The sequence below is a fragment of the Polypterus senegalus genome, chromosome 4 (genome assembly GCF_016835505.1).
Source record: "Polypterus senegalus isolate Bchr_013 chromosome 4, ASM1683550v1, whole genome shotgun sequence".
Classification (NCBI taxonomy): domain Eukaryota; kingdom Metazoa; phylum Chordata; class Cladistia; order Polypteriformes; family Polypteridae; genus Polypterus; species Polypterus senegalus.
The window spans coordinates 242709547-242724268 of record NC_053157.1 but is presented as its reverse complement, the minus strand read 5'-3'; the positions used below and the strand labels follow the sequence as shown (position 1 = coordinate 242724268).

General features: G+C 37.9%; 1 protein-coding gene and 1 long non-coding RNA gene across 2 annotated transcripts; one reads left to right on the top strand and one right to left on the bottom strand.

The window, feature by feature from the left end:
- Positions 1–6736: 6736 nt before the first annotated feature.
- LOC120528964 (PWWP domain-containing DNA repair factor 3B-like) lies at positions 6737–8485 on the bottom strand. Its single transcript, XM_039753033.1, has 5 exons — positions 8459–8485; positions 8296–8360; positions 7205–7370; positions 6896–7096; positions 6737–6802 (listed from the first exon to the last, which is right to left on the bottom strand). Exons 1-5 carry the CDS (start codon positions 8483–8485, stop codon positions 6737–6739), a joined length of 525 nt encoding a protein of 174 aa, XP_039608967.1.
- A 4053-nt stretch (positions 8486–12538) lies between these two features.
- Positions 12539–14236, top strand: LOC120528388. Its single transcript, XR_005633503.1, has 3 exons — positions 12539–12709; positions 13399–13569; positions 14000–14236. It is a non-coding gene; the product is annotated as an uncharacterized LOC120528388 (long non-coding RNA).
- The last annotated feature ends 486 nt before the right edge of the window (positions 14237–14722 follow it).

Below are 14722 nucleotides of genomic sequence, written 5' to 3'. Positions count from 1 at the left end.
TAATGAATTCTTGGTGAGTTGGCACATGCTTGACATGGGTGCACATGTGTGGTTTTGCAGTGGACTGGCACCCTGTCCAGGGTTGGCCCACCTTGTCCACAAACCTGAAATTGAAAAGCGGATAAGAAAGACAAGGAATGGACAGAAGGGGTCACTGATTGATCAGTTGCCAAACTACTGCTTCTTGTGGCCACTCTAAATTTTACACAGCAATTTATACAAAAAGGAAATCTAAAAGATTAAAGCAGAACGCATTCAGTGAAATCCTGAGCAGTGAAACATGAAAGGAGAGAATGAGTGCAGGGCGCACTACGTAATACGTCATTTACATATCGCGTGGTCATGCGTAATTTCCATTTCAAACGCAAAAAGAATTATATATATATATATATACTGCTCAAAAGAATTAAAGGAACACTTTTTAATCAGAGTATAACATAAAGTCAATGAAACTTATAGGATATTAATCTGGTCAGTTAAGTAGCAGAGGGGGTTGTTAATCAGTTTCAGCTGCTGTGGTGTTAATGAAATTAACAACAGATGCACTAGAGGGCCAACAATGAGATGACCCCCAAAACAGGAATGGTTTAACAGGTGGAGGCCACTGACATTTTTCCCTCCTCATCTTTTCTGACTCTTTCTTCACTAGTTTTGCATTTGGCTACAGTCAGTGTCACTACTGGTAGCATGAGGCGATACCTGGACCCTACAGAGGTTGCACAGGAAATCCAACTTCTCCAGGATGGCACATCAATGTGTGTCATTGCCAGAAGGTTTGCTGTGTCTACCTGCACAGTCTCAAGGGCATGGAGGAGATTCTAGGAGACAAGCAGTTACTCTAGGAGAGCTGGAGAGGGCCATAGAAGGTCCATAACCCATCAGCAGGACCAGTATCTGCTCCTTTGGGCAAGGAGGAACAGGATGAGCACTGCCAGAGCCCTACAAAATGACCTCCAGCAGGCCACTGGTGTGAACGTCTCTGACCAAACAACCAGAAAGACTTCATGAGGGTGACCCAAGGGCCCCATGTCCTCTAATGGGCCCTGAGCTCACTGCCCAGCAGCATGCAGCTCGATTGGCATTCGCCATAGAATACCAGAATTGGCAGATGCACCACTGGTGCCCTGTGCTTTTTACAGATGAGAGCAGGTTCACCCTGAGCACATGACAGAAGTGAAAGGGTCTGGAGAAGCCATGGAGAACATTATGCTGCCTGTAACATCATTCAGCATGAGCAGTTTGGTGGTGGGTTAAAGATTGTCTGGGGAGGCATATCCATGGAGGGTCACACAGACCGCTACCGCTTGACAAAGGCACCTTGGCTGCCATTAGGTATCAGGATGAAATCCTTGGACCCATTGTCAGACCCTATGCTGGTACAGTGGCTCCTGGTGCACGACAATTCCTGGCCTCATGTGGTGAGAGTATGGAGGCAGTTCCTGGAGGATGAAGGAATTGATACCATTGACTGGCCACCACACTTTCCTGACCTAAATCCAATAGAACACCTCTGGGACGTTATGTTTTGGTCCATCCAATGCCACCAGGTTGCACCTCAGACTGTCCAGGAGCTCAGTGATGCCCTGGTCCAGATCTGGGAGGAGATCCCCCACAACACCATCTGTCATCTCATTAGAAGCATGCTGATGTTGTCAGGCATGTATACAAGAACACAGGGGCCATACAAAGTACTGCGTACAATTTTGAGTTGCTGCAATTAAATTTTGGCAAAATGGACTAGCCTGCCACATAATTTTTTCACTCTGATTTTTGGGGCGTCTTTGAATTCAGGGCTCTGTAGGTTGATCATTTTCCTTTCCATCAAATGGTGTGGCATCCTTTTGTTCCTAACACATTACCCAGTCTATATCAGTATAGATATCCAGGAGGATATTTTTTCCCATTGAGATCTGATGTGTTTTCAAAGTGTTCCTTTAATTTTTTTGAGCAGTTTATATATATATATATATATATATATATATATATATATATATATATATATATATATATATATATATATATATATATATATACATATATACATCCATCCATCCATCCATTTTCCAACCTCCTGAATCCGAATACAGGGTCACGGGGGTCTGCTGGAGCCAATCCCAGCCAACACAGGGCACGAGGCAGGAACCAATCCCGGGCAGGGTGCCAACCCACCGCAGGACACACACACAAACACACCCACACACCAAGCACACACTAGGGCCAATTTTGAATCGCCAATCCACCTAGCCTGCATGTCTTTGGATTGTGGGAGGAAACCGGAGCGTCCGGAGGAAACCCACGCAGACACGGGGAGAACATGCAAACTCCACGCAGGGAGGACCCGGGAAGCAAACCCGGGGCTCCTAACTGCGAGGCAGCAGCGCTAACACTGCGCCAAGCAGAATGCACTATACGATAGCAAGAGTTAAAATTAGACACCTCACTCATGGATTCTCGGCTCTTTCAATTAGTATTTACTTTTGCACTGTATTATCATTATAATCGGTCCTGTTATATTATAATTATCCCTCATCTTTTCTTGAGATCACATTTAATAGCCTGAAATGTTTTCTTTGGTTTGACTTAATTAAAACGGAGTAGACGGAAAATAAAGTTTATCCCTGTACTTTGCCATGATATAAGTAAGCAGAGTTGAGAAAGAAAAGGTGAAATCCTTAAATCACAGTTATTATTCGATCAAGTATTGAAATATTTCATTTTATGGAGCACGAAAGTAACGAGTTTGCTACAAAGAAATGACGCCATCAGTGCCTCAACTAACTAAGGTTGTTGCTTTTCAAATTCTGAACGTAGTGCTGGCCCGAGTTCGATCTGACTTAAAGACTGATCAAAATTAATAATAACAAAAAAAAAAATGATCAGGATTGAAAACTTTATAACCAATTTGAACTAAATAATTTTGAGAGATACTGTGGACGGATCGCATAAGACATCTGTTCGGGAATTACCCCTACTCAAAATCGCCATCAAAATGCGATGTCTAATTGCGAACGGCAGCTCACGTATTTATATTAATCAATTTCTATTCATTGCCATTTGATGTCCATGAACCCCTCCATTGAATAAGGCAGTGGATCTCAACCTGTGGGGCGGCCCCCCTTGGGGGGCGCGAAGATGTGAAAAAAGAAAACAAGAATCAAAAATATGAAAAAAAAACATCTGTTGGAACCAAAACAAATTAACTTAAACTACATTCTGATACTAGAACAATAAATATAGAGTTAGATAAATGTCAATAAAAGTTAATAGGTATAATAAAATATGCATCTACATTTCAAAAAAATGTTGGGGTGGGGGCGCGATTAAAACTGTTATGAAAACTCGGGTCGCAAATACTTAAAGGTTGAGAAAAGCTGGAATAAGTTGATAAACTCACTGTGGTAGATCAGGTTGAATTTGCTCTGCTGCACCAAGCATTCAAAGGTGTCAATCCGGAGCACATCAGAGAGGCTGAGAGACACGGCGCAGATCAGTCACCGGCACACAGACACACACGGGACACTCCAAGGTGAGCAGTGCACATATCAAGGTCGTCATTAAAGATCTTCTTGAGTGCTGAGGCAACAAAAAAGCAACGGGATAAACACATCTGGACCTGCTGTTGAAAACGCATTTGCTTTTAACAGCAGCATCCCTCCCTCGTGAACACATCTTCAAGGTCCGAACAGGCGATCTGTAAAAAGTTTTTTAGTCACAGCACAGTGCAATAATAAAACATTTACTAAAACATATAGTTGTCCAGTCTGTATCATTCCTAAGCAATCTTCCAGTAATAGAGGCGCAATCTCAGTTACTAACGCAGTTACCGTGTAGAAAACACTCAAAGTAAGAACACATTCAACCTTGTCAATTTAATATATAAAAATTTAAACTGCTAAACCCGCCATCAACAACTACAAAAACAGTTGAAATCGTTACTCAAATAATTTTTTTTTTTGTTATAGACATAAAACAAGATGCACATTTCCATTTTATATATCTTTACTAGTGTTCTCGCCTTGCTCGCTCCCGGTCCATGTTGGAATTTACTGTTTAATGAAAAAAAAAAAGAAAATCAGACTCTTTTGGGTCATAACTCACAGTGGGTGGACGTGGGATCCGAACCCACGTATGGTTTATTATGAAGCGGTAATGCTATCGTTGCACCACTACTATTTTCAGGAGGGTGGAATATAATGTATGTTTTTTAATGTATGCATGTATGTATGTACTGAAGACGAAAACAATTATATATAGATGTATACTATATGACATACGTTCAGTGTTGCATGAAATGGATATTTATGAGAGTATTATAGTGAGAGATGTGTCGTCACCCGTATTACTAAAGCTCTTCTTTCCAGCATTATGCATTCAACAAGTCGGCGTTTGTATGATGTATAATTTATAATTTTATTTTTTGCCACAAAGTATTATCAAGCACAATCATTTAACATGTATTGATCATCTACAAACATTCATTTCAATTTCATTCTGTTGAGTTTTTTAACTCTGTTGATGCCATATGTGCTTCAAACGGGAGCTCCATGAATAAATAACAAGTCGAAGCTTTGCGCAGAAATGTGTAGTATTGAGATTGCGTCATGATGGGCTTCGAAGCCTCAGACATGCATATTACTGAGATCATGATGGGGCTCCGAAGCCTCAGACACGCGTAGTACTGAGATTGGATCATGACAGCGCTTCATGGTCACTGGTTACTGACTTTGTGAAACTCCAGCACACTGAAAAGGAATTATCCTCTATATTTTGAGAGCTTATATGACACTTAACTCTGTAGTTATATTTTATAATTCGTATTGACTTTACACATTTCAGTTGATATGGTTAAACTACAATTCAGGATTTTTGTGGATTGCTGTGATTTCCTTTGTCTGATACATAGTGTCAAAGATATATTGTCATATATCAACTTTATATATATGAAAAGATTAGGTAAATCATGCAACCTTTTTATGGAACACTTAATTTTGTTCAAAACCGTACGTCACATAGTCTACATCTATAAATATAATTTTTTCGTCTTCATTAGGAGAATACAACAATGATATTCTCGTATCAAATAAACCATTATAACGTGCATATGTCAAGCAACATATTTCATCCGCTGCAGTAAGAACAGTAGTAGTAGTTCAGTTGTGCAGAGCTCGTTAATTATCCCTATTAGGGGGCTCAGTGGTGTTGTCACTGTCGCTCAGTAAAAACACCAGGGGTTCGTGTCGCTGATCCTCCTCTTGTGAAAGTTTTTCTTTCCATTCTTCCATTTAACAAGCTTGTACGAATAGCAAGCGAATCAAACTATGAAGGGAAGGTTGGGCCACCGTAGTCGGGCAGAGGGCACACGCCCCTAATTATATTGTGAATGTAAAGAGTTTCACTGTAAAACGTAATAAACTTCATATTTGTGTGTTTGGAGACCCTGGTGTCGTACTGAATTTGTATTGTAGAAAAACAAACTACTGTCCAGCATGCCTAAATGTGTCTTTTCGTTTCTGATCACTATACGGCACTTCCAACTTGGGACAATTCGCTATAAACAGTTTCAGCCAATCAGCACCTTCTAAACATGCAGAACGAAAGTGTGAACCTTTATTGTTGCGGCACAGCATCTTCGTTCAAGTCAGTCATTGTCCTGTTAGACTATTTACTGTTAAGTGCTGCTTGAGCTACCATTTATAGTACAACAGGTGGCCTATGTAGTTCTTAAATCGATATTGAAATGCACACACAAGCCTCCTAAATTATTTATTGACATGCCTACACTTACATTTTCCGTTTTAGGAAGTCGTAGTTTTTACTTGTTCCCGTTATTAGGAATTATAATTTCTCAGTGTCACATATTATTTGTTACTACTCACGAGTCCCGCTTCATTAAGATTCTGTTTTATATTCTGTAAAAGCAAACTTTTTAAAAGGAGCGTTAATTGAACTGACTATAGTATACTTGCCATCTTCTTAAAATGACTTTATTGATTTGATATTGACAATTAATCATAAGGTCAAACATCAAGGAGGAGTTGAGTTTGCATGGACTGCGCTGGTTTTTTTTTTCGTGACATTGTGTCAGTAGAGAGTGCATCACGTTAACAGTAAATTCCAGCGCACATGGTTTTTTATGTTTCCTAAAGGCTAATGTGTCTCAATTTGCTCATTAATATATTTAGACAGTGTATTTTAGTGAGAATGATTATAAAAATATTTCCTGTGTTCATTTCCCATGTAGATATGTAACGTTTGGTGAGTATAAATAAAAAGTAACAACACATATAATAGTTATGTTGCATTGTTTATGATTAACAAAATTCATCGTTTATCTGAAATGTTCTACTTATACAGTCGATTTATTCCACTTCTGAAGGTGTACATTGTCGGTATTCTCCATTGCATTTGCCCCCGAGTGTAACGTGTGCCAGTGTAACCGAGGGATGGCAGACGAGCTCACATAATGGGTGACAAGGCACATTCTCATCCTGATGCCCAGGCTCTTGTCATGAATATTCCCATATTGTGCTTTTTTTCGTTCCTGCAAGTTTACTATTATTTTTGGACACATATGTAGAGGAAATGTGTTTTTTTTTATGTCTATGAAAGGAAGGACGGTAAAGCCTTGAATGAAACTGAGTGTTGATGATTTAGATAACAAGACAGGTTAAGGAGCAGGGAACATTGAATGTGACAGTGACTGCAGGGGATTGTGTAACTTTAAAATGACGTACCACTAACCGTCTGCTGTTCCGTCCATGAACAGATTTTCTGCCTCTGGAAGAGAAATCCTCTCAACTGTCTGTATGACGTTTCAAAAACACAGGAAAAGAGAGGATGTTACTCATAGACACACTTTCTGTACTCATTAGAGATTTACTGAAGGCTAATTAACCTCTGGCATCAGTACATCCAGAATGATGTGAACTCTGTCAATCCTCTCAAAAGTGCCTACAGTTCGTGACAGCACTTCATCCAAAAAGTTGTAGAGGCCATCTATCAGCTCCTCATCTTCTATATTAGTCATTACCCGGTGACCTTTAGGATTTTCATAATTTTTTAACCATTTGGATGATATGTTACGAGATACAACAGCCTGTTGGACAAGAAAATACAAGTGTTTGGCACTATAAAGTCATCTTAGCTCTTTGCTGCCAGATAGATTACAATACCAAAGTTTTACTTGTCATCTGAACTAAGTTACCAGTAAGTGATCATCTGCTCCATGGTCCTTTATTTTGAACTCTAACAGTTTTTCATGTTGAGTCCTCCTGTAGGCCCTGCTGATCTCTGCAGCTGCAAAACCATGAGCCACTTGTTCTTCAGTCAGCTGCCCTTCTGCAGCCACACAGCCAGCCTGCTCTCGTATACTGTGGACACACAAATAAATACATCAGACTGTCACATGGAGTATTTGTCTTATGCAAGCTGTCTAGTTTTGGTCTGAACAGTTGTGTTTCCTCGGAAAAAGTGGACACATTGGAAGACAGTTGAAACTGTGAGGATTACTCTGTGGATCACTACAAAAACTCCTGTTGGATGTGATCTCAATAGCTTTTCTGAATACATCCATTACTTCAGTGTATTATGATTGCTCCAGTCTGGACACTGACTAAAGTAATATGCAAGTCACAGAAAAGCTTTGAAGATATTTTTATTCTAATCATCAAAATAACCAATCTAACACTCCCCATGTGACAATGGGTCCCAAAGCTTATGACAATCCTTCATACCATGTTCAATTTGAAGGTTTTTACTCAAGTTGAACCAAGTATCAAACCACAGTGGTAGACTAAGTTCTACATTAATACCTTGGTGTGACTGTATCAGTATATTCCTCAATGAGTTCACTGCTGCCATGATCTTCTTGGTCCTGACTTTTAGACATTAAAATATTGATGTTATTCATTTAACAGAAAAAAAAAAAAAAGAGTGCCAGTAAAAGTTTACCTGTATACACCAAAACACACACTGGTGTATTTAAAGTAACATTATATGAACTTATTTAGACATTAAAAATTGTAAAATTCCAAGCTTATTTAAACTGTTTTCCCCTGGTTGGATATGAGGTGTCACCTTTGATTGTCGAAGCATCCCAAAAAGGAGCATCTCCAAAAGCAGGGTACCCACACTGGCACTCAGCAATGGTACACTCAGAACAAGTACCAATATATGTAAATTATTCTAAGAAGGCACAGGTCATTTGGCACCCACTAAACCAGACCATAGGACATGGTCACATAAAATTATGGGATAAATTGTTAACAAAACAAAAAGGAAACACTGAATATTTACGACCCATATGAGCTGTTCTCCTGAACAACCAAACACCACCACTTTCTAATGGCAGGCATGTCAATCTAAAATAAAAAAAGGATATATCAGTGAATGCCATGGTTAAAAGAATGCCACATATGAAAAAAAGAAATGTACATATCAGCATCTTTAAAGGACTTACAGCAGTAAAGTCAAAGGGTTCCTCCATGTTCAGATAAATAAAGTGCATACTAACAGATAACAAGAGAAAAAGTACTGAAATCACAGACAATCTAAACACAAATGAAAGGTTACATAAAGCCTATAATTAATAATTAAATACCATCAACATGTAAATTCCACAGTCTACTGAACCATTAGGCTGCTTTGGGATGTCCTATGAAAAGGAGGAAGGAAAAAAACACATGTGAAAGTCCAAAACTACAAGTGAAACTACAAGTTTAACAAATGGTTGTATGCAATTTACCTTATTTTTCATTAATTCCCAATTGTCAGCAGATATTCTTGTCACAAGTTTGCTGAAAGTAAAAAAATATATAAATGTCACTTGTAATTACATTAAAAAGGTCCTGTGTACATCACAACTGTCAGTCAGAGTCTCATACAGTTAAGTGATGCACTGCTCATTTCTTGAAAGTCTTAACAGTTTAGAAATGTCATGCATCACCTGCAGAAAACTACCAAGAAAGTCTGTTAAAATCGATGGTGCCAAAACATGGCCAATTACTTGGTATTACAATTTAGACACATTGCTCCAAGAGCTCCAACATAAGGAACTCAACTGAAAAGGAAAAAAGGTAACATCACGCTTCATTCCAGTTAATACATATATACACATCTGTGATAAATTAGCTTTCTGTCTTAGACTTTACCCGTCTAATATCCAAGGTATCTGGTGCTCATTTGTGAACCTAACCAGACTAGCAGGCCAGGGCAAACAGCAAACCTATTTTTAAAAACACTTTAACTGTTTTAACAGTTTACTGAAAATAGACATCAGCCAACTTCCATCTTAAAATAAAACTGAAAACACTAATTTATATTGAGCTAATGTAGGTTGCAGGTTTGTTTCCCTAATGTTACTTGTTGTCATTAACAGCACAGCAAACTACATCAACCACTGCAGTATTTTACATACAACAGACAAATATAGGCAATTGACCTGTATATGAAAAATATGACACTACAGCTGGTTAAAGGGCTGCAAGTGCCAAACAATTTCTTCTTCATCATCATCATCAATTCCCACTTCTTTCTGGGGTCGATGTGCTTGATCAGCACTCTCCATGCAGCTTAGCCCTAAACTTACTCCCCAGTCAGACCCTTGCCCTTCAGATATTCTTTTACTTTATCAGTCCATTTCTGCTTATGGCCTCACTAGCTTTCTCCTCCCCTGTACTTCCATTTTTATAATCTTTTGACCCACATACACATCATCTCTACTCATTACAAATTCAAACCACCTCAGTCTACTTTCCAGCATTTTCTTAGATATCTCTCTCATTTGTGTTGCTCCTGGGATTGTCTCATTTCTAATTCTGTGCATAAATAAAGTTGCTGAAAAACTTCCAAATGAGATTAAAAGAAAGGAATGGACACCATACGGTAATTATCAATATAGAAAAATTAATTAATTGATTAATTGGTTTAAAGATTACTCAGCCTGAGTTAATGGGAAAAGTGGGATACACGTACCTCCGTAGGAAACTGCTGTTCTTCGGTGATCTCGCAAGTGTTCATTTGCTTGTATATACGAGCGCGAAGAATACAGTCGCGGATGACAGAAAGGGCACAAAAACACATCTGAAGATTGAAGTACGGACGGAATGTCTGTGGTATTTTTGATCGTGATATGATCCTGTTTAAAAAAATGTAAAAATAACATTACAGCGTTTTAATCGGACATGTCACAAATGTAAATATGCACAGAGTTAATAGGGAACCAAACTACTGGCGGTGATCTACTAGCATTCCACTAAGCACCGGAGAGGGGGTGGGTATGGGTGGATGTTCCCGTGAAACTTGCCTTTCGGTGTTTGAAGATTTGCTGGCACCGCTGAGTGGCGGACCACTTCAAGCACTGAATATGCATCAATTACTACAGCGAAAATGATTATTAATACAAACGTGAATCCAATATACTGTATATTAATATTTATACAAACATACAATCACAAGAAAGAAACAAAAAGTTTTTTAAAAAAACACGAAGAAAACTTAGCAATTGCAAATTTCATATGTTTTACTTTAGAAGCAAACTTACTTCCGTTGTCAGAAATAACAAACAATTCGTTTTGTCGCTTCTTCTTTGGTCTAATAGAGTTTATTTGCTGCTGCTTCGTCTTTGTCTTCTTTTCTTTGACAGAGTTTTGTTGCTTAATACAGGGCAGGGCTATTTAAAAGGAAACCCTATGAGGCGGAACCTCAAAGCGGTAGGGATCACTAACAGTGAAAAGATTGGTGGAAGTTACACTTGATAGACAACTTCAAACGTTCAGTGAGTTTTTGATTGTCATACTTTAACAACAATCTCATTCGTTGAAATTCTGAATTAGCCAATAATATCCATTTCCATTTACAGTTATCCCGCCTTCAGATCCGCCCATAATGTCTCCGGTCTGCAGCAATACCCTTCTCGCGCAGTCAGCAGTCGATTTGGTCCAAGTAGATATTGCTGTCGCTACCCGATCTGCGGTGCCTACCCGACATGCGCAGAACTTTATTATTACGACACTACCCGATCTGCGTTTTTTTACTTTGCGACACTAGTCCCCATCCAATTTGTCTTGCGCACGCACTCTTTGCTTAATTAAAATTCATTTCACGATGCTGCCCGATGTGTTCTGTGCATGTCTAATGTTTTATGACACGCGTTACTCATCTGGTTTGAATTGCACTCGTGAGTCATTTTTGTGTTGACGTTTATCTCCGTCTGTAAGTGGACTTCTTAATGGAAAAGATGACAAATTTTAAATTTTATAACGTCTTGGAAGAATATTTGTTGCCTGAAAAAATTAACTAAATTCGAATGAAGAGGGACCGAAATTAAATGCGACGTATGTCTGTGAACTTTATAATGGATTTGTATAGCTTTTTGTAGGTACATTGTATAGATGAAAAAGGCCATAAGGATTTTCCTTTTTAGTTGCTATACGATATTCGTAATCTAGTTTAAATGTGAAAGTCGCAGCATTTTCTTTATTTGGGTTAATGGATGCATTTCATTTATTTCGTAACACGCTATTAGCTTTTGGTGGTGTGTTTCTTTTAACATTTGCTCGCATTTTTCATCTTAAAGAGTGAACGGCATGCTAATAATCAATCAAAACAATGTAATCGAGGTGTCGAATTAGGAATAGAATTAGGAGAGCATGTCTGACACTTGAGCGGAGTAAAGTGTGCCCTCCAAAGCCATCGGTACTTTTTAATTATGTTGATATCAGATTACATCGTTACAATAGTTTTTCCATAATAAAGTTAACAAATATATAATAATGAAGACTAAATTACATACAAGAGTAGCAACAGCTAAGTTATTACAAGAGAACGAGATGCAGATAATAGCATTACAAATTGTTTATGAAGCAGATCAGAATCTTACACATTTTAATTATTTTAGTGTGTTTTCCATTTTTTAAAAGCTATTTCTAGCATATTAATGTCCATACAGAAAGATGTAACAGAGGGTCTAACGTTCTGTATTTTACACTTATTAATATGAAATTTATGAAGCAAAGAAACCACAGTTAGTCCATTTTCTAACATTTAGTCTTCAAAATTGTATAGAGTATAAAGATAATACTTAAACAGTGAGATATTGGTTTGTCATTCAAGACAGAAACAGAAATAAATCTTTATAAAACATTTTGGAATAGGAGCAGAAATAAAAGAAATCTGAGAGGTTTGTTTTTTTTTTTCATTTGTACATAGACTACATTTTGGAGATATACTAATGTCATACTTATGAATTAATTTGTTAGATGGGTAGTATTTATTCATAATTTTGAAATGGATTTCTTTAACCTTGTTTGGTAGAAAAATTCTATGGCAGACAACAGGCAATTTTAAAATTTATTTCCAAAGCCATCAGAGAAGTGTGGTGTGATGTGACATAGTGACAGGCTTGGCATCTGCTGTTGTCATTTGTCATTGGCTTATCATTTAAGCTGTTGGTTTAGCAGGAGTGCACACATTTTACTGAATATAATGGAGAAGGCTTGCTCCTTAGAAATGACTTCTTTCTTATTTCTGCAGTTAGAAAAACAATGCCCCTTTATTGTATTTTTTTTTATTGACCCTACAGGATGCCCGATGGTAACCAGCCTTCCAAGTGGCTGAGCAGATGCCAGTGTACCTGAATTCTGAGACATTGCTTTTAAGATTCCCAATTCGAGATGATGTGCAGTTCATATTAGATTTGCTATTTTTAGAGGTAAGACTACTGCATAATTCCTGCAATGCCTCCACATATTTATTATTTGATCTGTAATATTTTGCTGCCTTGAATACTGTACTATATGTCTGCTCACTCTGTCCAAAAACTAACACGGGCTTTTTAATTTTAGACAGGAAAGCCTCAGAGTGTGAATCCTCACAAACACAGAGACTGAGGCACATCAGTCCCAGTAGTCACGAAACAGGGATATTGTTCTGTTTTGTAAAATAACACTTATTTTCTTGAGTTACTGTGCTTTGTTGTTGGATTTTGAAAGAGCTGAGACTTAATTTGAACTTTAAACAAAACTAAGGTAGGAGAGAAAATCGGAAAATGTTTTCATGTAAGTACCGACACCTGAGCACATCACATTAGAAGTTCAGATATACAGATTATAACACAATTTCTACTGTATGTGTAATGTAAAAGGAAAAAAAAATGATGCTACATATAATGACAGTTAATTTTGGGTTCTTTCAACATCCAACAAAAAACCACAGCAATTTAAAAAAATATTATTAGTCAGACTTTACTCTAAGCAGACCTTTATCTTTTGTGATGAATTACTTTGGTAATAATTGATCTACAGGTGAACCAAGTAAGGAGGCAGAACAAACAGTGAGAGTACATTTTATTAATGTTTGAACTCCATGAGCGAATATCTACTGTGTTTATGTTTTTAACAGTTATAGTGAAGTAGAAGAGTCCGGTCGTGTTATACGGCAGCAGTTCAACGAGAAGGATGAAGAGATGTGTGCCTTGTTGAAGTAGCAGCTGCCACTCTTGCCTGGCACATCTAGAATCTTCCATCTCAATCCCTGCTCTGATCTGCTGTGCCTTTGCCAAGTGATATTGAGGTATTGGCCTTTTTGTTTTTTTTTCTTCTGAAAACTGTCTCGGTCTCATTACACTGGCCGTCTATCTCACATAGAATTGATTTCAAGGGTCTATTAAAAAATTAGAAGGCTTTGAGTATTTTAGACTCTGCCTGTATTCTGGAGTGTCTGCTCCCAACATCTCTTTTCTGAAACGTTGATTTGCTTTTTATTCCAAGATCAACCATAAAAACTGGCAGCTTTCTGTGTTCTGGAATGCTTTGCCAATAGAGGACTGCCAGGCTACAAATGTCAAGCATTTCGAAAAACTCCAACAAGCCCACTTTTCTAATTTGGCTTTTTCTTAGTTACTTGCATTGGTTGTGATAGTTTAGAAATGGTACTGTGTACACTTTGTAAGCTCTGCACTGGGCACTAACCTCTGCTGTTTTTATATGTCGTTTTTTTCCAGTTTATTGCAATGGTGCCCCCTGCATCTCCACCGTCTGTTAAGTCAACCCCAACTGCCTGTAATAGAAGAAAAGTTCACAAGACATCCTGAAAAGGAATTGTGATTGGAGTGAGACGGCCACAATTATGTATGCTGGGATGTGCAGAGGTGGTGTGTTTGCGCTTTGACTTGGGACCCCCAGAGGTTTATAATCTACAGAATCCTTGAAGGCTGCAAGTTTGTCCTTGTTCTCGACCATTTGACCAGGCAGTGTATTTATTACAAAGGACAATGACCCCTCCATTTGCTTCTCATTTACTTTTATAATGCCTTCAGTTTTCTTTGTAACAGTATATTTTTGTAGAGCAATTTGAGCTACAGTTGTATGCAAAGGTGATATAAAAATATTATTAGTGAACAAATGTTAAAGGACAGATCAGGAAAAATATCAGTTTAAATAGAACACATTTATTAAATATTGCAGGATAACAACTCTTTGACTGATTTCTTCAATAAAAATGTATGAATAAGTGTATTGTATTTCCTTTTTTAAAGTTATAAAAATGAACTGACTCTGTGTCAATATGGGTGAATTAAACAATTCACATGAGATGAGGAATCTGCACACAAACAGTGGTGTGTTATGTTTATTAAACTTGTAAGAATGAATATCACTGCCCTCTGTCCACATGCTGTTCATCATAAACTGAACTATTTCATGCTGTTTAAATTCTGCTCAGTTAG